Source organism: Pipra filicauda, unplaced genomic scaffold, assembly GCF_003945595.2.
Source record: "Pipra filicauda isolate LSUMZ 115617 unplaced genomic scaffold, ASM394559v2 scaffold444_size547326_pilon, whole genome shotgun sequence".
Classification (NCBI taxonomy): Eukaryota; Metazoa; Chordata; class Aves; order Passeriformes; family Pipridae; genus Pipra; species Pipra filicauda.
The window spans coordinates 41650-67801 of NW_024104581.1; the positions used below are offsets into that span (position 1 = coordinate 41650).

Here is a 26152-nt window from a genome sequence, read left to right on the forward strand (position 1 = left end):
CATTCTACTGCTAAGCAATAGCTATGACAAAAGCCATCATTTTTGCTTGAGAGAAAGCCAGTCTTCTTAAAATAATGTTGAAAGATGTCTCCACTCAAAACCATAAAAGAAAATTAACGCCTAAAGTATTAAACCCATTTAAAACAACTTAGTTTGTTTTGTTTTGTTTTTCTGTTTAGACATGGAAGCAGTAAGTAAAAATTTGGAGGAAGTCTCAACAGTCATAGAACTTCCATTGTATGAGAAATATATTTTCTCAATTGTGTTTTATAAGCAAAATAGCATGTGGAGCAATTTTATACTGTAGCACAAAACCAGCCTCACTCCTTCACATCTTTCTCTGAGTTATGGAGTCCTATGTAATATAATGCTGCTCTGTATGCTAAGGTTTCTGCTTAAAAATTTAGAGGGCTCAAAGAAAGCAAAACCACTCTTCTGTGGTTCAAATACATTGATCAAAATTCTCAAGAGCAGTATCATGGATATTACAGCAACTCCAGTGCTGCAGGTTTTCAGATTACCAGAAGGATTCTGGTAAGGGTTTCCTGAACCAATTTATTAAGTCACTGTAGTGTTTTATGTTAAAAGTTGCTGTGTCTTCCTTGAGTATGTATAATTCTCCATTTTTAACTTTAAATGGGTGGTTTTGGTAATGATAGCATGTTTTCTAGAACTAGATTGGGTAATACAGTAGCGTCTGGAAGATCATACGCTTCACTATTCAGAACCAAACTGAGCTGTGATAAATCCCAATATCCTAAATTGATTGAAATAAAGTGATTGACAAGCAGACACTTGGTTACACTGATATTTAATAACAATAAGCCCTTATACTGATTTTTATTAAAATTCTTTAGAGAAAGAGGACCATAAAGCAAAAGAAATAATCTCAAACTAATTCTTGAATACAAGTTTTTATGAAACTATTTAAACATGAGCAAAATTTTAAAAGTCCAAGCCTTTCTTGAAAACATACAATTGAAAGGTGACCCAAGCAACACCAGGTCGCATCCATACAACATGTATATACATTTTATCTTGGTTTACCATATTTCTTGGATTAGACATAAGAAAGTGCTGTGCAACATGTGCTGGCAACAGGTTGAAGAGAATTCTTTTATTATCCAGCTTGACTCTCTCCATATCGTCTCTCTCTTCTTCTGCCTGTGGGGATAGAGGAAAAGAAAAACCTTTCCAAATAGCAAAAAGTTAGCTGAACCTATCAAACAGCTTCTCCTAATTCATCCTTTGAAATTAAACTGAGCATAATAATGTAGAGCAGTAATGTAGAGTGTGAACGTTTCTCCTGTATCATGCTTCTGCATTAGGCAAAATCCCTTAAAGTTCTTAATAATTTAAGCTCTGGGCTACTTTCAGGATTTGATCAGCTAAGTATATCAGTATCTCCCGTAGTTCTCCATTATTTTTAAATAGACCCTTGATATTTTTACAGAGTAAGAAGCCAGAACAATCCCACTTAAGTGGGTCTTGGAGGCCAATTCCTTTCCAGGTAGTCTGATACAGTGTAGCAGTATTTGATCCACGTTTCAAAAAAGAGAAGCCTGTAGAATCACCAGTCAAACCTATGTCATTTTGCAGTAAAATGTGAAGAGAACGGGCTAGTCAGTAACTTCAACAGAGAAAAAGATTTTAAAATTGAGTCCTTAAGAATGATATCTAATTAAAAAAAGTGTATAAAGATAGTTAGCATTTCTAGAGATGGTTTTAATTATGCTGGTGTTTGTCATGAAAACATAGACAGTTCCTTCACAACAGAAATTCTATTGTTGGTGTGAATGACAGCATTCAGAAAGAGTGCTTAGGAGTTAACACAACGGAGGTTCCTAACCCAAGATACTGGTATCTTATTACAGGTGCCTTGACTAACAGGAATTAGTGGGAGTCATACATTAGGAAACAATTCTAAAACTCAGACCTCTTATTAGAAAAATACTGAATATCTAGGGATCTCATTTGGGACTCCTAGGTCTGCAAATTCCAGCCTAGTCCTTCATGTACTCATCAGCAAAATTACTTCTCTGGAATTTGCTCCTTTTTCTTAGAGTGACTTCTGGCTCTACATTCTAATTTCAATTAGAAAATGCTTGATCATGTTATATAATTAAACTCACAGAAATTATATCTTATTCTTTGCTCCTCAATCACATTCACAGAACAGTAACACAAATCTTCTACTGTGATCCTAATATGATTTTGTTTATCTAATTACAATCAGTGGAAGGGCAAATTCTCAGGCATTATTGAGAAACCACAACCACATAAACCACCAAAGAACCTGTTCTAATCTTTGTTGGTGTCCCATTTGTATCTGAAATTTGGTATCCTGATTTATTACAAAGTCCACATACTTTTTTCACTATCCATTCCTGTCTAAGTAGGAGAAAACCAGTCACCTCTTGCCTTCGTATAAGCTACCAATATATTTTCATGTGATTTCTTTTTTTCCAGGAAGCCAGGTTTTACTTTCCATGACGAAACTTAGGAAAAAGCCTTTTTATTCAAATTACACAGTTCACTTTGCTTTGCAGTTTACTTCTGTATTTCTAAATTTCTTTACAAATAGAAAGAATGCAGAAAAACAACTGATTTTATAGACATAAATTCTTCAGGAATTGTTCCCTTCTGAAATAAATTCTCATCTCCTACTTTTATTTGTGTAATAAGAAACAGAATCTATTCCAGCCATGAAATATCAGTAAACATTAAAATAGCAATGAAGTTCTGCAAGAAATACACCTGAAGCTTTTACTCTAAGCAAGTATCTATTTCCTGTTCGTGAGCTGTTTTCCTGACACTTATTTTGCTGTTTAAATTTCACATGCTCTTTTCTTAAAATATCCTTCCCCTGTTTTGATGGCATAACTCTGTCTCTGACTTATTGTTTTCTATAAACATGTGAAATGGTCTCTGGCATTTCGTTTGACTGTTGGAATTTAAATGTTCTAATAGTAAAAATAAAAAATTCTTCCAGCTGAAAATCCAGACTGAGCTTGCAACTCCATTTTTGCACCATACTGAAATATAGGAAATTTTACTCCGACAACAGCAAAGGGATTTCAAAACTGAACTGATGCTCTGAATAAAAAAATCCATTTGGGGCTTGTTTATCCATTCTTCTATTTTTTGAACAAGAACTTTTTCGTTACTTAATTCCTAGGAATGTTAATGTTCTCATTTAAGCTACCAATAACATATAGGGCAGAATATCAGCCTAAAGAACAACACTCCTTCGAGTCAGGGCATAGGGATTTCTGGACTGTCAAAGGAATCAAGTAGGGGTAGGTAAGTGGAGTAATCAGTTTGATACATTGTATGGATAGTGATGTTGCTCACTCACTGACAGCCGCTGTTCATTTCTGATCTGGAAATGTGTGACCTGATTCCTCTGCCTTGCCCAGTTGTGAGCCGAAATGTGCATTTTGGAAGACATGATTGAAAAGGTTCTTCAGTACACCCATCATTGTGTACAAATGACAACAAAGGTTTTAGAGCAAGCCTAAGCCATGACTAGGAAGTGAAGAAATGAGCTCTTGAGTGAAGAACTGATGGTGGAAATCAAACTATTAGAGTCATATCTGAAGGGGTGGCAAAATCCTCTAAGAGCAGGGAAAGGCATCACCATTGCTAATGGTAGAATGCTACATCTCCAACACACCTAGCAAGCATCTCCTCCCCTCTTTGGATGCAAAACTGCTAACTACAGGTTGACTCTGAGAAGGTTCAGTTGACAAAGATGAGACTGTGGGAAAAAAGAAACAAAGATAACTGTTCAGAAATTATAGGCGGAAATATGGTTGCTAGTCCCTGGATGGAATATGGTCAGCACACCCAACTTCCCTCACACAATACAAAGAGGGACTAAATGGAGCATGGAGTGAAGACACCACAGCCAGGCTCTGTTGAAACCATTGCAGAGGAGGGAACTTGCCGGTACTTTTTAGATAATAAGCTACATAGCAGCTGGAAACCAAGGGAGATAAAGGAAGATATTCTGCTGTTGAATCAGCAACTGTGGCAAAATCAGTCTCTTTGGATTGACGCATATCCCCATCCATCCCCATCACATAGCATCCCACAGTTTTTATAATGCTGGTAACTGATTACACATCCTTTGTTTGGGAAGTGGTCTGAGTAGTTGTATCAGCTGGCTGTCTAAGCCTAAACATGCTGTAGCAATGTCACTGACTGAATAGTTATTACATGAAAATACAGTTTCAAGATTCAGCTAAAAAGAAGCCTCATTTTTTGTACCTGAAGGTGGCACTAAAGCCACAGGGAAGAGACTCATCACATTGCTTCTGCAGGGCCAGGTTTTTGAGAGGAAGTGCTAGCACACCTAGCAAGTCTTGCTTCCAGACTGTAAAACTTGTATTTCTTACAAGTGTAGTGGACTAGGAAAGCCAGTGGAATTATATTCTAGTATTCCCTGAAGAATGCATCAATTAGTCATATCATTATATTATACTTATTTTCCTCCACTGACAAATCCTGGGTGAGTGAGCAACTCCATTCTTTGGTGGTTTTAGATCTTCATAAATTTATTACTTATATTTATTTGTTCATTCTTTTTTTTGTCCCAGTTTTGTTAAACAATTTGCATCATCAAATGTGAATATCAGTAACAAGTAAGGAAAATGTTCCTATATTTGCTACTCATAGTTATTGTCATACGAGACACACAGAGTTACTCAACAATGCTATACAGAAAATGAAATTGTCCTCCCACTGTCTGTTAAAAAAAATCAACAAAACAAAGAGCAGATATTTTCTGGAAATACTGTGATATTCAGAAAGGTTAAATTTGGAACAGAAAAATACCCTAGCAAAATCAACAAGAACCTATAACACCACTGACATGTGAACAGTAAATACAAATACAAATGTTTTGACAACTTATCACAAATCAAAAAAATTATTTTTTCCATATAAAATATTTTTTCCACATTTTTACATAAATTATGTAAATACATACTGTATTATCTCTATTCTGTTTATGCAACTCAGATGCAAGGAAAGTAGATTAACTTATCTTGAAACTGTATAATTTTTCTTAACCGGTTTTCTTGTTTGAAACCTACTCTTCTTCCAAACACTTTTTTTTCCTGATGTGGTAGAAAAAAAAATCTACGGATATGTTTTCCTCAGACCTTAGCAGAGACCACTGAGAATCTATCTATATATTCTTACTAATAATAATATTAATTTCAGGACACTTTCAGGGTTTAAAATATAATTAGTTAGTACTAGACGGTTTATTGTTCATGATGAAGTAAAGAAATTATCTATGAAATCTTTTTTATTGCAGCTTATGCGTCTCCTAGAGCGCTTCCATCAATGCTGCCTCCGTACAATCTTAAACATCCACTGGTCAGATTTTGTGACCAATACATCTGTTCTAGAGCAAGCAGCAGTCACAAGTATAGAGGCCATGTTGCTGAGAACACAGCTGTGTTGGGCAGGGCACGTCTCCAGGATGCAGGACCACCGCCTCCCTAAGATCTTGCTCTATGGTGAACTTGCCACTGGCTGCCGCATGAGAGGAGCCCCGAAGAAAAGATATAAGGACTCCCTGAAACAACATCTCAGCCTTGGCCATATTGATCACCATAACTGGTCTACTCTGGCCTCAAATCGGGAGGCCTGGAGACACACCATCTATAACACAGCTGTCTCCTTTGAGAACGCACGCAGGATCACTCTCGAGGAGAAAAGGCAACGCAGAAAGAACCGTGTTTTGCAGAATATACCATCTAAGGAGTCTTTCTGCTGTGTCTTTTGCAATCGGATATGTCTGTCTCGTATTGGCCTCATAAGTCACCAACGTGCCTGTAACAAATGTAGATAGAGCCTTCCCAAATCTTCGTTCGCGAAGCCCAGCCATGAATGAATGATTTTTACAGGACTAGCCCCACAATGAATGCTACTAAAAGTATCCAAACAAAGTGCTTACAGCTTCCAGAATAGCCATTGAGTCTGAAATTCTCCCAGTTGTAAGCCAACAACTGAAAAGCCTCCTAAAATGACATGTGAAGACACTGGCACATCTTCGCATAGCAGGGGCTGGCTACTGGGAGATGTGAATCTAGCCTTAGCATGTAGTTCATGCAATTCAGTGTTTGCACAAAGAACTAGAACACTTACTCTGTAAAACAGAAAATCTCCATAGGCCCTGTACAGTAAGTCAATGGTCTTTCTAAAACTTCTGTTACTAAAAATATAACCAAGTTAAGCCAACATGTTTCAATGGTAAGTAGTACCATGGCTGTAGAGAAACATGACCAAGACTGCTTTTAACCACACAGAGGGCTCCTGCAATCCAGCAGCTAGAGAAAACTGGTCACTCAAGAATGTAGTTTTTATGTGTCTCCTCTTAAACGTTGTTAAACAATTAGTAGCTTGGAGTTTGCTAACTATTCAAGGGCAGTTTTAACATACAGATATTTCCAATCAACAGTGTTACCAGAGCCTGAAATGCTCAGATTTTTACTGTGCTGAAGAACCTAGCAAGTACAAAGTTTTGGGGTTTTTTTCACTTACCCTTTGAATAGATAAGCATCATAAGCATCCATCATGTAACATCCATCATGGACAGTACTTCTGTATATTATGTTAATTAGCCCTTGGACTCAATATCATTCACAATCAATATACAGAGAGGAAACCAGAAGAACCTTTCTTACATATTATCCACTATTACTTACTGCACAGGGAATGGATCTTCCTCTTGGAATTGAGAAGAAGAAAGGTAAATGCCCAGATCATCTGAGAGGCCAAGAACCTATCCAGGATACTGATTTCAAAGAATGGTAGTTATGTTGATCTCTAATACTGAATTTTCTACCTAAACTGATTTTTTTCCTTTCTCAATATTATCATGCAAATTTCACAGACAAGGTGGTACCACATAAGTACCTGATTTGCAGTTGAAAAGATCTTAAAATGGCATTTAATTTCAGATGAAAACCACTTTTTGAAGTGGTACCTGAAGATGCCACTCGAAATTTGATGTCTTATCTCCCCTAATTGTCCCTTGGAAAAAGTGCACAATGGTTTTAACAATAGTGGTAGATGGCTAGGTATGTCTATACAACCTGTCCTCAAGAAAACAGAAAAAGTTCATATTTCTTCCTTTACTATTGTCCAGTTCTGGTCTTTCATTAGACAAGCATCCCATAGGTTTCCTGTAGTAAATTTTAAAACTAATTGATTGTGAATTAAAAATTAACTTAAAACTAATAATCTTTAAGCAGTACCTCCATTAAGGATGCACAGTTCGTCATAATAGCTGGAATGCTGAAAAGCGTTTAAGATGCTGGAACTCACTCTTGGCCTTCTGAAAGGCCACAGGATAGCAAAACCAGTATAGTCCTGCTGCTACTCTATTTCAGGGCTAAGAATAACATACAGAAGGTCTTGTATTCATGGATCATATGGCACTCACATACTTCCACCACAGTATACACCTAGACATGTGCTCCACTGAATTTCAAAATCTAACCACCTTTTTCTTCCACCTAAAAACTATATTTGGCAGCACAGCAAGCAGAAACTAGCATCAGTTTGTCCAAAACAATCTTCTGAGGCTGACAGACATACCATCTATCAATACGGTAGGTCACAGGACAAAAATTAAATTAAGTAATTTCACACTGAAGACTCAGTTAAACAGTGCAGAGTCCATGGAAATTATAGAACAAGATAATCTTAAGTTGAAAAGGACATGGACATAGTTTTGGACATGAAGACATACAAGAAATCTCAACAAAGCTTAACTGTTACATAGAAAAACTTTATAAGCAGAAGATAATAGAGCTAAGTCATTCCTGACTTCTCCATTTTGGAGCCAGGGATGTGTTTCACTAACCCATGTGTTCCAGTCTTGATGTTATGTGTAAAAGCAGGCACTGTGATGATTTATACAGTCCTCTTGACAACATAGTTAACAGGGTGTAGATGAGACTAGAATGTGACCTCTGTGAACTACAGGAGTGTAAGATTTACCATATGGGCAACTTCCAAATTGCACCAAACCAAACTTACATATTGAACTTTCTCCTTCCTTCAGGAGCCAGTGTGAAACACTTTGGAGGTGGGAATTGGACTGCTAAGAGGTGTGACAGGAGGTAAACATATCTTGATGCCCATATTACGGTTCATATAATTTCTATAGGTTTTGCCATGATTATGATAGTTAGGAAATGTATTTTCAAAAGCAGTGCATGCACTTGGTACCTAAATAAATTTCTGATCTTCATCTGGGAAGGAGTTCCATAGTTTCATTGCATGATATGGGTATAAATATTTTCTTTTATCAGTTTTAATTGCTTCTTTTCAGTTTACCTGAACATTGACTTATTTTCACCCCTTTTTGTGTAATAAAAGATAAAAATCCCCCATGAATTTAATTTCTGTATCTCAGGTTTATATTGCTAACAGTACATTCCTAATGCACCTTAGATATAAATATATTACATGATTGATGATGTACTGGAACAACTTCAAACAAACAAAAAAAAATTACTTCTCCGGGAAAAAAGGAATTTTATAGGTCTGTGGAAAGAAGGCTCTAAAATAACTTTTCTCTGTGAACCCCAACAGACATGAGAAATTTCGTAAGAGTCTTAGTCCAACTAATTTGTCCTGAAAGTATTTGCAAAACAAATCAAAAAGTCAGACATCATTTTGTATGCATGGATACTATAAAGTCCTGTGACTCACTTGCACAGCCCAGAGGTAGTCCAGACGCAGTTTCAAGTCCACCTGTCTTGAATGCAGTGCCAAAGCACAAGAGAAAAGCAAAATAGCTAGTATTGGTTCATAGCCACGCATGTAAAAGGAGCCACCCCTTAAAAACAAGAAGAAAGTAAACAGGTTATTCCAGGTTTTCCAATACCTAACACCACATACTTTTAATATCAAATTTTTGGTTTAGAACATGTGGGTACACCCTAATCAATAGCCTTTTCTGAAAAGGCTTATCTGGGCAGGGCAATGGATGACAGTATATCTGATCACTGATCACACAAACAAGCAATTTCTTGAGGACTTTATAATGCTATGCATTATTATAATTGCGTGCATGCTTTTAATTAGGAAACACATAAACACTGAAAAGCTTAAAAACTTAAATGAAATTGGAATTGGTTGAAATATGGAAGTGAAGTTTTTAACTGTTTTCTATTTCATATTATAGTTAGACTGCAGTGTGTTCAGCTGAAATACGTTACCATAAAACTACAGAATGCTAGCTCCTAAAAGCTGATCTCCTGTTGATGGATATTACTAGATCCTACAATTGCTGGGGAGAGAATGTTTAAAGTATTTCTTACGCTTCACTGATTCTATAGCCCTAAGCAGCACTGAACACTAGAGGACAATTCACAGATGACTAGTCAATGTCATGACTATCTATAGAGAATTGCCCGTTGCTTTAACTTTGCAAGATACCTACCCCAATGCTTTTCTGTAACCACTGAGTTCCAGAATAACTATGTACAAAATTGTAACAAAAAGCAGGAGAATCATTTTTGGCAAGGAAGATACTCGTAGAAATATTGCCAAGGTGAGAGTCCCCACTACACAGGAAAGGAAAGCATAGTGGGCTGTGTCACATGGAAGTTCATTCATTGTTTTATTTGTTCCACCAGGAGAAATTATAACTATTGAGCTGCTGGAATTGGTATTCCAAACCCAAGGCATGCAGCCAACCTAGAAAAGACAGGAGAGGCGAGAAGAGGAGAAGGTTAAATACGAAATAAACAGAAACGCAATTGCTATGAAGGCTGACTGTGGTTCATTTCTAATTGGGAAAATATGGCTGTGGAGTTCCCACCCAACTCAATGTTGTATGAAAATCTCCTTTTCCTGCAATGCTTCACGGAGTTTTAGTGGAGAGACAAAATTTGTTCATTAGATGCCAGTAAGGGCAAACAGTTGAAGTTTGGGCTTAGCTGAAGTTTTTTTCTCAGTGCTCAAAATCAACAGATTCTCACACCAGCATATTCCTGCAAAACTAAGGAACTTCAGTTAACCTTTACCATGGCCATGCAGGTGAAGAAGGATCTTGCACAGAGCACAGAAATAAATGTGTTTGTTTTATTGACTATGTAAGTCATATGAATTTTAATTACTTAAATACAAAATAAAATATATTTTAATCACTGAGTGAAAAACTAAACATGAATAATATCTTTTTTCCATCTCAGAGCTACTTCTGCTGTCACATATGGTTCAAAAAAAAGGACTCATCCTTAATTATCCCTCTCATTTCAGTTATCCAAGGAGTTCCATTTCCTCCCTGGACTGGAAATAAAAAAAATGTTTTAGTGCATTTTTTATGGGAAATTTGGGGAAATTTAACCTAGTTTTTTTAAAGGCAATGTCATGTACACATTTCAGAGCTGTTACCCAAGAAAGAGAGGAATTTCTGGCAAATAGTGCAAGTCCCTAGAGCTCCAGTTTTAACTGCAGTCCAACCTTTACCCCTAACGAAGGAAAAGGATAAGAGTTAGTATAAGTGGGGGGAGTGGGATGGTAGCGTGGAATTGATTTTAACAGGCACTTCCACATATGCCCTGCCCTGTACTTAAGCTTCTCTTTTTAAGTGTTTTATAAGACCTTTTTATTTCATCCTAAGCACTGGCAATGAAATTTTATACCATGCTGTAAAGTAACTGACAATCTTAAGGGTGATTAAGAAATGTATTTTACAGGGGGTTGTAGTAATTTAAAAAGATGAAATATAATAAATATGATTTGAACTCATAATGCCTAACATTGTGAAATGAAGGAGTGAAGTGAAAAATGGCTTTAATGTGATTGGGTTCAATATCCTTAAAAATGCTCTTCATACTAAACTCATCCAAAAACATACACAGGCATGAGCGCTTCATCAATGATCTGCAATCCACCCAGGAAAACACCCTCTGCTGTACAACCAACAGTGAAACCTCAACACCTAGCTCCTCTGACAGATAAGAATTCTAGAGGCATTACTTTGCAGGAACTAATAATTTCTAAGGATGAAACATTTCTCTTTAGGTTACAGGTTATTTTTGTTAAGAAAAGGATAAAGTTGTATTTGTGACCTATTTTAAGTCCTAAATGAAGGATCACTGCCTTGTTGGAGGACAGAACTTCTGAATTCTAATCTGACTTCTTCCACTGTTGTTCAACGTTTCTTTAGGGCTTACGATGTCTGTTACTCATTTTCACCATCTTTAAGTGGCAATGATGGTGTTTGTTTCATTCGGCCAAAGTAAGTGTCAGGTCTACGGAGGCTGATTCACAAAGATTTCAGCTATCATAACATTAGTCCTAATCCCAAAGTCATATACACAGAACTTGCTGAGAAGCTAGCCTGGAGGCACTGCACAGCTCTATGCATTTTGGGCTAATGTTTGCACTAAGAACCACATATATGCCTGTGTTCTGCTTAGGGTTGTGTGTTAACTAACACAGCTGATGTTCAGGAATTCCCAGGAATGTCTGAACATCAGTAATTCTTGGTTTCTCTCAGGACATTGGAATTCACAGAGAAGGGATCCACTGCCCATTCAGTTCATGTGGATAAGCTTAGTATAAGTTCTCAGGGCAGGTCCAGGAATGAGTGAATACACAAAATACAAAATAAGGGGCTTGGTATCTCAGTTGGCACTGAGAATTCCTCATGTCTTCTTAATGGTCAGAACACATTGTTTAATTCCTCTAGAGAGGCATAATTTCACACATCTGCCTTCTTAGCATTTCCAGTTGTGTTTAGTGTGCTATTTTTTGTGTGGATTCTTCCTTTTGAGTACCCTCCATTAGCATTAGCATCCAAAATGCTGAAAATGAGTGTTTGGTATTTGGCAAGGCAACTGAATGACAAATATTTAGGTGGAAGTTTAAATTTGAATTCAAGTCCACCATGTAGACTAGATGCTAGGCTACAGTAAAGGAAGCTCAAGTTTCAGAACCATTAAGCAAGGTCACTTCATAGAACAGAAGTTTTCTAGATATTAGATGTGAATGGATCGTGTAAGTAGCACAGTGTAAGCACCTCTTCTTGTTACACAAAACTATCCATATTTTAAGATGTCTTAAGATCTTTTCTGATCTGTCTGGACTAAAAATATCCCCCCGTTATTACACAGAAAGATGTTTTATAAGTTGCCACATAGAAATAGTAATCTTGTTTTGACACCATGCCTTGTCTGTCACAAAATATTAGCCAGTGAACTAGCAAGCAAGTTGAACATTTAAAAACAGTTTTCCCATAAAGTACAAGACATCAGCAGACTATATGATACTAAGTTTTGATATACAGATTTCTATAGGTGTTGACTAGGTATGATCTATGCAACTTGCTAATTGCTTTGCCATTCCTAATTCAACAGCTTGTCAGTTAAAGTTCAAATTACAGCAGAAGGGTTTAATTTTGAAGAAACATGCCCTGCAAGTATGAATAATAAAGAGAGTAGGAATTCACTAGACGAGACTATGGTTGCATTTATCAATGCAAACAATGATTGCATTAATGATTGCATTTATCAACATGTTTAATGGATCTGTACCAGGTTGTTCTTTAAACAGAATGCTAAATTACGTGATACTTGATATAAATACTCACCACACATCCTTGAGCCACAGAGTATATTAAGATCACAATAAAAATACACAAAATGGTACGAATTTGTATTGTCAGGCACCCTGGAAAACACTAAGAAAATAAAAAAAAAGATTTACAGATAAATATTTTAAAATATTTTAAAGTGGGGTAGATATTTTTTAGTAGTCTATAATGAGAGGTGAATAAGGGATATGGAAATTTAGCCTGCATTGCAGTTATTGTTGTGTAATAACTGTTATGCAGTTATTATTGTGTAGAATAATGGTAATCGCAGCTTTGGGGATAATAAATATGAAATTATTATTACTATACATTATTTCTCACTATAATTAAAACTCTTAGAAAGTTTAGTAGCATGTCTACTCATGATGCAAATAATAAATTAGGATGGCATTTGATCTTGCTCTCATGGGAAAAATATCCAAAGTAACTTTTGCCTTGCAAATTATCAGTTCCAAATTGTGACCCAAGAGAACATACTGTGATAGCATAGAATTTTGGAGTGGTATTTGTGTCTTCTGCTATAATAGTCATGTTAAATGCCATGCCAGAATAGTTTTAATTATCAGGACTCATTAAAAATATTGAATTTGTCAGAAAGAGCAGTAGAGAACAAAAATATCTGGTGAAATAGAGTCTTGCTTATCTCCATTTTTACCCTGATTTCATCTATCACATTTCTAAATGTGTGAAGTTCTTGCTGCTATGAAGCCTATGACAGAATGTGAGAGACGAAGGGTAAGTCTGTCAGAATTGTTCCAGTCATACCGATCTACTCTACTCTGCTTTCAAGTAAAGCTGCTTTCCTTTCTTACCCTCTCACTATGAGTGTGTGGAGTATTTATTATATACTGGATCTGTGATATATCTTTCAGACCACTGGACTTCTTCCAGTGACTTCAAGGGTCAAGAACCAACTCCAAGAAAAAATCAGATTTAAAGTGGGGACAATCGTATATTCTTTAAAAGGAGGGGGCTCAGATTTATCAAGGTTGAATTTGACTTAAGGTCACAGAGAGAAAGCAAACACCTGATTTTTGGACGAAAATCACCAGTTGTGAAGGAAAGCTGTTCACTTCATGGCTATCACCAACATCAAAAGCATAGCTTCCAGTAGGCAGCAAAGTACTCACAGAGAGGGACTACTGTAGCCGTGGCACAACAGAAGTCATGTATTTAAATACCTTCCCTTCCTTTCACATATGCAGAGACATTTTGCCTGTATGTGTGACCATGAATTAAAAATTGAGGTACTTATAGGTGAATAAACTTTGTTTGGGATGTGACACATGAGAATACAGCAATTACAGCAGAAATAAAAAATATATGAACTGCAAATACATTCTGACTTCAGTATGAGTTAAGTCCGTGTAAGTGTACGTGTGGAACAACCAACATAATATCAATAATAGATTATGGACCTGAGTTACTTAGATACACCATAAACCAGATTAAGTATTAGTCAGCATCAATAAAATACGTTAGGATACTCGAGGTATATCAGCTTTAATAAAAGAGTGAACATATTGCTGAACCTCAAATTGGAAGAATCTGAGATTGAAAAACTGTGTCTCAAGGGAAACGATACAGCATTGTCCAAAATTACATTATGAAAAAAGACAGACTATTTCTGTGTTTATTCATCACTATCATACAGTTCAGGTTGCAAGGGACCTCAGGAGGCCCAAAAGTAGTCTGCCTTAACCCCCAGAGTCCCAGGGCTATTTTTGAAGAGCTGGTCACTCCCCAGCCTGTGTTATTGCAGGCAGTTCTTTCTTCTCAGGGCCTGGACTTTGCATTTATGCGTGCTGTATTTCATAAGATTCCTGTTGGCCTATTCTGCCAGCCTATCCAGAATCCTCTCAAATAGTCATCCTGACAGCTATTCTGCCAAAACTGGAGTCATGGAGTATACATGAGTATACTCCATGTCCTTCTCCAGGTTGCTGATAAAACTGTCTAACAGGACAGGATTCAGGATAAATGCTCGTGGTACCCCACTTACTACCAAATAGAGTACAACCATAAACTGCTATGCTCTGAATTTGATCATCCCAATGGCATTTTACCCATCAAACTGTCCACGCAACTAGACCAAAATCCTATACACACATGGCGTGGAATGTGCAGATTTATCCATATAAATAAAAAAAAAAGTTAATTTTGTTTGAAGGAAATGTATACATTCCATTAATTCAGTTTGCAATCAAATTCAGTTTGCAATTATCTACTGCTTATTAAAGAGAGCTTAAAGATAATGCTGGATTGTTAACAGTGACAAAACAACACACAGATTCAAAGACCACGTGTTCTGACACATTGTGCCAATTTTTTTTGGTCTGTGTGGTAATAGATGTTCTATATGTTGACATGCTAGGCTATTGTGTTAAAAAGAAAAATTCAAAAGATAAGGTATGAGACGTCTGAATTAAAACTCTGACACTAACATGACTTTAAGTTATTCTAAGATTGCAACTACTTTTTAACAATAGCATAGAATTTTTTTTGTGCTTTATTTTCTTTGTTTTCTTTTATTTGTGGAATTTTTATTAACTATATAAGTACTGACAGAGCCCAGAAATGCTAGGTAACTAGTACAGTAAAACATTGTCATAGTGGTTTTAGGAGTAAGGCATTCAATGGTAAAGCATGGAGAAGCTGAGCCACTTATCTAGTGTGAAAGAACAAATAAGTGACAGAAGACAGATTAAAATAGGGGAACGACTGGTTTACATTCTATACATTCTACATCCTTTATACACAGCATATTCATTATATTTTATTTAATCTATAAGACAAATTTTCACCATAAAATTTTAAACTGTGATATTCTGATGTTTTATATTTCTTTATTTTTCTAATGGTGGATTTGATCCTGTAAGGTATTGCATCTATAGAGGAACCTGGAATAAATACAGATTTTGTTGACTGACAAAACAGATGGAACACATCTCAAGTTTGCACTAACCCCAGGGAAACCGTATAAAGAGAAGTAATTTCCCATAAACTTCATCTGTGTTTCTAACATCTACACAGAGAAGAATAGATGATAAACTACTTTGCCTTAATGAAACAAAAGAGATCATCAAAATTACTCCCAAATAATTGTGCAAGTTTATAAATAGGGTTCTACTCTGTACCTGATATTCTGCTAATATGCTATTTAAGTTTCCATGAAAACAATGACTTTTCTCCTGCCAAAGGACATTTTTTTAAACTAAAATTAGTGTGTGCTAATCAGAAAAGCTGATTAACTGCGTAGGTGTTTTGTCCTGATATTTGTCTGAAAAGTCTAAATTTAGATTAATCCACTACAGAATTCTTTCATCAGAAAATTAGCCTGTAGATGCTTTATTCTGATGTGGCAGACCTAGTTCGCTGATAATGCAACCAAATGTCCTTCTACATCATTACTGTCGTGAAAATATAATGCAGGAGAATTAATCATTACTAAAGGTTTTGAAAAGGCCAAGGATTATCTGTGCAAAACATTGTACTTTACCATCAAAACAGCTGCAGCTTTGGCAGGAAAAAATTTGAAAACAGAGGGGAATTTATCAGGACTTTACACCCAGATACCAGCTGAAATGGAAGGGAGAACTAGTGTGCTCTGCTGTCAGAAAGGAGTAGAAGTCAGATTAAAGCTGTTGTTTTTCTGAACACTGTAATGATTCGGTACCTAGTTGTAAGTGTTAAGGGACGATGTAGCAAAAAAGACAGAAAGCATAGAATTAATGGCACTGAATGCTACAGTGCTCTAACGATTACTCATGTAAAGTCTACTTTCAGGTGATCCATCTTTGTTTTTGAAGTGCCTAATACATTACTTTGCAATGAATTTGATAAGCACATAGCTTTCAGACTCTATGAATCTGTGAAACTTACACAGATGACTTCATATTCCAAAGGACAAGCATAGCATGGACACCAAAAGGAAGAATAGTCATAAAATCTTAAATCACTTACTTGTACTCGTGTGACGTGTAGATACATAATACAAGCCACTAGGAAGCATATGCAGAACACCAGGAGAACAAGAACTACGGTACTCCTAGAATCAAAATACAACAGAAGCAATGCAACTCAGTAGCAGATGAGAACAAACTGCTGTTTGGGGTCCTTCTGAAATGTTATTTTAAACCAATGGTGTAAGATCTCCTCCTCAACCTTGCTGTAATACTAACCACAGCGGAGGGAATTTAACAGTGAAGTGCACTGCTCTCAAGACTAAGACACTAGTAAATGCTCTTGTATATGGTTCCCACTCTGGACTCAGCAAGGAGATCAAAGCACCTCAAAAATTCAAATATATGGTGTGTCAGGAGAGACACTTTCTAATTGTAGGCTAATGCAGAATATTCAGCATGATGGTTCTCACAAGAGAGTATGTAACCCAGTTACTTGGCCTTGGCAGCTATGTAACAGTTACCAGATGCTTTTTCTCTCTTTCTCAAAGATTCAGAAATCAGAGGTCATTTAACTCAGTCACTTATCAAGTCAAACAAAATCAGACCAGACTGCCTTCTAATGAAATAGAACAGAACGGAACTCCTTCCTCAGTCTTTCTCAATGGTTAGACAAATCTTAGGTTTCACAAAGGCTTGTTCTTCATGAGAAGAAGGGTGCAAATCAAGAACTTTCCACCTCCAGAAAACTTCTGTTATTGGAAAAGTACTGTATGGATGTGTGCAACTTGACAAAAATAACTCCACCAGTGCTGATGCATTTGATTTTTGCTTAGGGACAGGCCCGCCCCACACCAGCCATGGAACCAGGGCTGCATGACATCAGCATAACATAATCTTCAAGCCTTCTTTTCTAGCTTGCGAGAACAAACCAGCCAGTCCAGAAGATAAGAGCCATGGTTTCATATATATGTATCTGTGCCCTTGACGATTACTGGGGAAAGATTGGTTATACAGGGTTTCGAACAGCGGAAGTGTGCAATTCTCCTGTATAATTTCTAACTATTTGGCTTTGATTTCAAATTCATATAATGATTCCTACCAATACAGGAACAGGGAAAATTTTGTATTGTAGTATGTGTAACCAGAATGGGGAGGTGACTCTAGTACAGTCAGTATGGATTCTGAATACAAGTATTAATAGACTACAGGCTCTCGCTTCTAGAGAATTCACTTGTATTCAGGATGATAGTATGCTAGAAAAGAATGCAGGGGCCATGAATGCAATGACATCTTTTAGGCAGCAATAACCAACAATTGACATTAGTGTTGAGTGAGACCCTGACATACATTTGGGTTGGCATTTGTAAAAGGGGCTACACTGTTTTTTAAAAAATAAACACAGTATAAGACATCAGAAAGGTTCATCATCAGAGCTTTTAATGGCTACATTGCATGTGTGCCTCCATAATTGGACAGATTAGGTTGACTGGAACATAACCTTACTTTCAACAACTCCATCTGGGGACATGAAATATGCCTTTAGCTGAGAAGCTGTTTTGCTCAGATGATGATAGGAATTGTGAGAATGTCAAGCCCATTGCTTTCTGTGTTTTTATGCAGCAACTGGCTTTCGTACAACATTTAGTTGTCTAGATTTTGAACCTCCTTCTTGGAATATTGCCATACATCACTTCTTCCATTAGAATAACATATTAGAAGTCTTGTTTTGGCTTTTGCATTCTTTTGTCATATTTATAACTGCTTTGGCAATCTAAAGAGCAGCCCAAAGCTCCAAGTTCTGGGGAGAGGGGAAATTTTCCTATACTTTCAAAGTTTTAATTTAGTTCACAGTTGCATATGTATCACAGTGAGGGAAGAGCCCAGCGAGACTAGTAATTTGGCTAGAATAACAGACACTGGAAGAAAGAATTTAGGAGCATTCAGTGGATGGATTTCCTAACTAACCCAGTCCATCTTCATGACCTTCAGTGGTGATATTCTGCTGGAGCTTGTGTGTCTGTCAGATCAGAGCTTAAACTAAATCTCTGTCCAGCTGTTTTTTAAGTGACAGTACTTTTTGGAAAGGTTATCATATGATTCTTGGAAATTCATTCTATTTTTTTTTCATTTTTTTCTCCTCGTTCAAAATTACCATGTATTGCAGCTGTGGTTTACTGCAGAAGAGGGTGAAAGACTTCTTAATTATGTTCCAATTAGTCAGCAGAATTGTTATTCTGGAAATGATGACATAAGTGATGATTTTTGTCAGTGACTTTGAATTCTTCAGATGAAAGGTATTATACAACTTATTATTATTATTATTGAGTTAAAAAAAAGTGTTTCTCAATCTTTCAATAAGAAATAATAGACCATAAAAGTATTACCCTGACTGGGGATTTGTGAATAGAAAAAACCAGAATTTTAAATGGGATTTTCATTAACTGTGGCCAGCTCTATTCTCACTGAAATTGTAATAATTAGTAAAAGTGAGTAAAGTTTATTTTTAATGTTTTGATATTCTAATATAAAAAAGCTTATTACTAATAAGTTTTATACCTTAAACACAATTCTATCTACTTATTATAACCTCTAGATTTGACAGTGAATTTTAATTATTTTTTATTTAGTAAAAAAATCACATAGAATTGACAAAATCTGAAGCAATCACTAAACTGTATCACTCAGCAATAGGTATAGAACAGCCCTGAAATACATCATGAGCATTTGGTTTTTTCTGGGTTAGCGCAGTCAAGGCCTGACTGCAACTTATGGGTGCATGGCCAAACTATCCACTAGGCAGTTTATGTAGTGATAGCATTGATACAAAAAACCTCAATGCAGGCTATAAATTTGGGTTGAAAAGCTAGGTGGGTACTTCAGTACTTAGTTTCCATTAAAATCCGTATAGTTTTATCTATGTTGCTGTCAATACCTGAAGTACCTCATCCAAAGTCAGCACAAACACATTTAAAAAAGCTGTAGTAACACCTTTGTTTGTAGCACAGAAATGCTTTAAATAAGTTAGAAATAAACATGGAAAGTTTAAATAAGTTTAAATGTGGTTTTTTTCCTTCTAAGTGCATCCTTCTACCAAAAATAAAAAAAAAAGATAGTGAAAAGTGTCTCCTTTGGACAAATAGATGGAAAGAGATTAGACTGAGAATATATAGCAGAGAATCTCCTATATTAGAAGATGGCAACTTTGGTGCTCATTCCTGTTCCAAAGACTTTAATGTTTTAATTTGTGCAGGATGTCTGAAGATGTTCCACTTTGATTTGTAATGGCAAAAGACAGAAACTTACTGTGGTATTATTAGAAGATAGACAAGGCCAAATAAGGCAGCTAGAATTAATGAGAGAACTACAGCACTGGTGAAGTACTCGTCTTGAAGCTGGTGGTACTGTTAAAGAAAGGAAGAAATTAAGACAGTAGATATTTTATATACACCTAGTCAGCAACACTTGTCCATTCTCAGTAAGAAAGAACTATAGCCTAAAATAAAACAAGTTCCTACTTAGTTTAAAAACATACAAATAATCATGACTTAATTCACATGAAAAAAACAGATGAGACAAGTCTACACAACATTTTCCTTGACAGACTTCTGTTTTACCCTGTAACTAGTCAAAACTGGGTTAGGTTCAGATGTAAGTTTATCTTTTGGAGAAAAACAATTCAGCCATTTTGAACTAGAAGGAGGTGGCACTTCCTATTCTCTACTTACTCATCATGAAACAAGGTTAAACACCCCTTGGTGCTGCCTTCAAGAAGTCCTGTCATCTCAGCTGCTCGGGGCAGGACACTAATGGGTGGACTTGGAGGCAGCTGCTAATGAGATGCATGGGTTTAGTTTTGAGCAGCTACTGTCTTCAATTCCACTAAGCTACACACTTTACAAGATAACACTTTATAGGGGTAGAAACACAGAAGTGTTTTCTCAGAAAGATTCAAAGTTCAATCTCATTTACATCAAAAGACTTTCTTATTTTGAAAGAGAACAGTTACACTCGGATAATAAATTACTCTGGAAATCTCAAATCAAAATTTATGATCAAAACCTTAAAAATTAGATCCAAAATGGCACACAGACTTCTGACTTGGAACAGTAGAGACGTGAAATCTTAGACTATAAAGTGACTTACGGTAGAACATTAAATGTTACTGCCAAATTAATCCAAAACCATAACACTTTTGCTTTTTAAAAAACACATAAACTACAGGCTGTAAATACAAACAATTTTGTATTTACAAACAAAACCAAGGTAGGAACAATTGTTAGCTTATATGCATAGTTATAAGTCTGGAGTTAATCCACTGCTTTTAGCACAGTCAGACTGGTGCAAGAACACAACCTTGCTCAGAGATTTAAGGGGGTTTTTTTGGTTATTTTTTAGAACTGATGGGATCAATACTTATCAGGCTAATATGCAGAGGGAAGCATCCTCCTGTCATTAACACTTTTCCAGAGCACATGAGTTAGTAGGCAGCCACATTGCCATGAGACAGCATTAAACAGGGGACACAGGTCAGGCAGTTTGGATAACCAAAAGAAAGACAAAAACACAGGATATGTAACATTATGGAATAGGATCTTGGTAAGTAGGATGATACTGTTCTTTCTTTTTATCCTCTTCAAGCGTTTCGATAGAAGGTAGAGATAATGTCTCCCTCTTTACTGAGAGACAGTCCAGTGAAGTATTTAAAGATAGTGAGTAGAATTTAAATATTGTATAAAAACAAACAAAACCCCAATGCTAGCTGGCTCGTGGTCAGTGAAATGAGTAAAAATAATTTAAAACTCCCTTACTTTATTTTCACGCTCAATTTGCTTATACTTCAGGGTAATGAAGTTCAAGTCAGCCATCTCAGACTCAGTTTGCCGGGCCTCTATCAAGCGGCTGATGTATCTGTTTACTCGAGTTCCTGGAGTGTTGTATACAACATTGGTAGAAAAAGAGGAACGATTCCTGAGTTTTTCAGAGGCTGTCCTTAATGCTCTCCTCTGTGGCACAGATGAAAGAAGAAGCACAGATTTTATTAGCACTGAAATTTTTCATTGCTGTTCATATTACCTCAAGCTCACAGTCAAGATGAGGAGTTCATTAAACAGAGCAACTACAAAAGACAGAGATCTTATCTCCATGCGAATGCCATCTTGTAAAAACTCCTTAGCCGAAATCCTGATTTCATTCAAACCAATGAGAGGCCCCCCCACTGCATTCCAGGATTTTAATCCAGAAATTCTCTTCATACACTGCCCTGACACTTCTCTGCTACTGAGGAAATAATCAGTTTGTTCCCAATCAGTGTGACTTTACCTTGCAATTATTTTTTCTTGACAGAAGGTGTGAAGTTCTGGACATCTTGAAGACAATATAATCAGGCTCTTCATGACACAAGAAAGTCCTACTGTCTAGGTAGCAATACATATTTTGAAAAGATAATTTTCCTTAACCACTTACACAATGACCATGTGTGACTTCAGAGGGCCTGAAATCTCAAGTTTTCCTATCTTTAACTCACCCAAGTGGCTTTCTTGTTAAGACCTCTTGAGTATGCCTCACGCGCACTTGCAGATCCAGATGGCACAACCCAATAAATTATCAGAGCTAACCTGTGCCTAACTGGCTCCTTCATGGCTGAAGTAGCATGACTGTCAAGATGATCACTCATAGTCCCTTTCAGTGGAAAATATTTATCACCGAGCGTATCTGAAAGGGATTGTAGACAAGCTGTCTTGCTTTCCACAGAGAGCACTCGGGAGACCATGAGCAGCATCTCCGTCACACTGGTGGCAACCATCAGTTGAGGGCATTGTAATCTAAACCATTATGGCTAGATCCGTACTAGTATGAATAGAGAGGGATCAAGCCTTCCTTCTCAGAAGAGTTTTGACAACCAAGCTTGGGCAAGTTCTACTATTTTTATAAAGTTAAAGGAATACTTTTTTATCTAACATCTGCGGAGTTCAAGACAATTCAAAACATTATGGAATGACAAGTCTGCTCAGGATATAATCAGCAGAGTCTGTCAGAGAGACGTTAAAGAAGCAAACAAAATTTCTCTCTTCAGAGCAGTCAGTACTTAATAAGCCCCTCTTTAAAGGCTACACTACAAAATACCCTTTTAAACCAGATAGTAAAAAAAAGGTGGTGATTGCTATTTAAGTAATCCTGCAGGAATGGCCATTTCCTGTCTTATTCCACAAGAAGTTCTTATGAGATCCTCATCAGTAAACAAACTGTGGAGTACAGCAGTTCATTAGCTTACATAGCTTATGTTATATGGATATTATACCTGAATACGTATGAACAGTGGGAAGGGTTATCTACTGACTGACACGTTAGCTTTCTGATCATAAAGAAAAATGGACCTTAGCAAAGATAAAAATAGCTTTCCCAGTCTTGTTTTGCTGGCTTTGTATGTAGAGAGGAGGTTATACCAGCACTAAACAATTATGAGGCTACTTGAAACATTTTTCTTCAAACTATCAGATCCCATTACTTGGTAAATTGTCTGTGGTGTAAGAACTAGTTGTTTCAACACAAAAAATTATCTGGGGAACTTACATGGACTCAATTCTGATCTTCTGGGTACAGTTAGGAATAATTGAAATCTTAAATTGCCAGCCAAACAACTATTCTCAGTGTTTCTAAAGAGATAAATTTGTTCTCCTGCAGAAGACATTTGTCCCACTAGTTTGCAGGGAAACTGAGTGCTTTCAAGAATATTGTCAGGAATACATAGTTTTACTTGACATAAACAATAATTAGTTACCATATGTATTGTATAAGGTGAAGCAGAAAGAACATCTTCGGGGATTTTTTACAATTCAAATTTAAGCCTATAGTATAACAATGGGGTGAGCAAAATACCGTTTCTTTGCTTTAAAACCTGGAAGGAGGGTAGATGATGGGTGTTATTCTGATATATGGAATAAATTATACTATCTATTCTGCCATTTTGAAATAGGGTTAAAGTTACTGCTCTTAATCAAAATAGCTGTTCCTTACAAATAATGATTTCCTCTGTGTCTCTTATTTTTATCTCTATTATTATTTCATACAGCAGACTTACATTGTCTTATATGTGATCAAGCCAGTATTTATATTTCTCAGAAATGTACTGGCTTTAAAGCCTTTAAAGCCCTGCTTGTTTTACCTGATTTACGTGATTCGAGGACTGAAAGCTCTGAAGAAACCCTGAACTGCAACACAGTGTATTTATATTAATAGCGTATAATATAAATCCATGATAATCTTTACATAACAGTTACAGAAGCTCAGAACAATTGTTTCAGTTAATAACAGCATTTTAGAACTTCACTGCAAATGTTCTGACATGCAAAAATTTTCATCAGATCCCTAGCAAACTCATATGGGTATTTTCTGTGTATATTACCATATTTATATATACATGTACACAAGACACAATGCAAAATATTGCATATGCTTCAAAGAACGTGTGGGTTCCTTTTTTTAAATAGTCAAAGACAGCACTAATTCACAATTGGAAGGTCTTGTACATGGCTAGTTTCAAAATAAAATCAGGAGTTTCTGAAAGTCTTCACTGAAAATGTGTTTTAAAGATACTAACAGACTTTTCTACCCTTTTCCTGCAGAACAAACACAAGCATATGTAAAACCCAAAATATGAAATTTTGAATGTTTTCTGAAAGTCAGATTTAGACTGAATCTTCAACAAATGTACATTATTAAACAAAAACAGCAACAAAAACCCCCAAACAAACAACCCTCCCCCCCAAATAATGTGGAGCAATCAGTCAAGCTGAATTACTGCTTCCAATGCACATTATGACACCACTCACTGGTGGAGTGACTATGTAATATTGCCACCTGCTGGCTAAGAAAATGGAACGAACAACTCTAAAGGGTTTTTTTCATAAATTTTTGGGTAGATTCATGTACAGAAAAGGAAGTAAATCAGGCTACTAGTATGTAAAGCAATTTTGATTTATGGCATTACAAAGCATCCAAGAAAGTGGACTTTGTATTAGGAACTTCTCTGTTTAGTATTTGTATTAGGGACTGAGAGCAGTTTTGACTAATCAGTTGCCTTTCATTTTTTAGAGAACCATGTAGAGATATAAAATTATTCTGTTGTTTTGTATTTGCCATCAATAGCTTCAGACTGTGATGGACAAAAGATGCAAAATAATATCTCTTCAAAATGATGGAAAAAGCCTCAGAAACTCTAATTTCTGTGAAGGAAGCCCTTAATAGAAACCCCATAAGCCACCTCAACTGGCTTTTCCAAGGGGTGCTACAAATTTAAGGCCTTTTTAAATTTTGTTTTTACAGTGAGCATTATATAATGCTAGCTTCAGCTCCAGTAGGAACACCAGAAACTTCTCTTTCAGTCGATAACATCATCCCTTATGTTCTCAAAACAAGTCTGCTGGATGCAGTCCTGAACTGATGCACAAAGAGTGCACACGGCCCACATGGATTACCTTATCATCATCCTCACACGTCATGACATTGGAGAAAGGGATCTCTGCTTTGAACATCTTACGACAGTGCATGAGCTGAACAAGCAGATAGCAGACTGTCTTGAACTTCATTCTTTTTGCAGGCTTAATGTCTGAGAGAATCAGTCCAGGAAATATCTGTTGATCAGAAAAATAATATTTATAACTGTCATTACATTCCATGCAGACATACATACTTGCAGGCATTTGCACCACCTAGTGGTCAGAACAAAGCAATATTCTAATTAAGAAGCAATGCATTTTGATAAACATCCTGTATTTGCAAATGAAGATTACTTCATCTTTTTTAATCCGAGATGTAAAGAATCTATTGAACAGATTTTAAACTCATACTTAACATTTTGGGAACTGTTTTCTGCTTAGATATGTAGACTCTAAAACAGTGCGTTAATGATAAACTCATGAAAGAGGCACTATTTGTATTTTTATAATGTTAAAATAAATTCTAGGAAAATATAGGAAAAATAACGAGGAAATCAGGATTTTTATCAATCGATGTTAAAAAAATGTAATTTCAGTCTTTTTCTTCTTTTCTCATTCTGCTACTTCAGCCATTGGTAAGCTCATTAAAATCTGAAGAGGATAGCTTTTGCTTTAAAGATAGACATATATGCCTTAGAAGGAGTTTGTGAGGCACTGAAGTTATATCTTACATCTTATTTCTTCAAAGCATGGAGTGTTATACCACGGAGAAATACTCTCAGAGGGTTGGGTATAATCTGTTCCTTTTACCACAGGACTCCCAGTTCAGCAAGGACAAATATTTTCTTGGTTACCTCTTAAGCATGTATTTAACTCTTGCTGACTTCAGTAAACCCCTATTATGTATTCAGATGCTTTCACAGACCAGAATATTCTATCCTTAGTATTTATACCAAACTTACTCATGCTTCTGTACACATGTGGAATGTGTAAAGCAGTGTTAATGAGAAATGTGGAAGCCCCCCATGCTGTCACTGTATGGGAATTTAAGCTTGTAAAATCGATATATTCTGGAACAGTAAAATAAAGAATCACAGACGATTAGGTCCCTAGTGTTCCTAGATACAAAAGACAGAGCAAATCATAGTCCAAAATCTTCATTCAAATGGCACTGAGAA

General features: G+C 36.3%; 1 protein-coding gene across 3 annotated transcripts in view; it reads right to left on the reverse strand.

Moving 5' to 3' along the window:
* ADCY1 (adenylate cyclase 1) overlaps positions 1–26152 on the reverse strand; it is a 161238-nt gene that overhangs the window by 14043 nt on the left and 121043 nt on the right. For all 3 annotated transcript variants that reach the window (XM_027742069.2, XM_039385872.1, XM_027742071.2), the window contains exons 8-15: positions 25014–25169; positions 21348–21542; positions 19843–19940; positions 16598–16682; positions 12632–12721; positions 9473–9729; positions 8740–8866; positions 1048–1164 (exon numbers count right to left, since the gene is read on the reverse strand). In XM_027742069.2, coding sequence (XP_027597870.1) covers positions 1048–1164; positions 8740–8866; positions 9473–9729; positions 12632–12721; positions 16598–16682; positions 19843–19940; positions 21348–21542; positions 25014–25169 — 1125 coding nt within the window. The remainder of the gene's footprint in view (positions 1–1047; positions 1165–8739; positions 8867–9472; positions 9730–12631; positions 12722–16597; positions 16683–19842; positions 19941–21347; positions 21543–25013; positions 25170–26152) is intronic.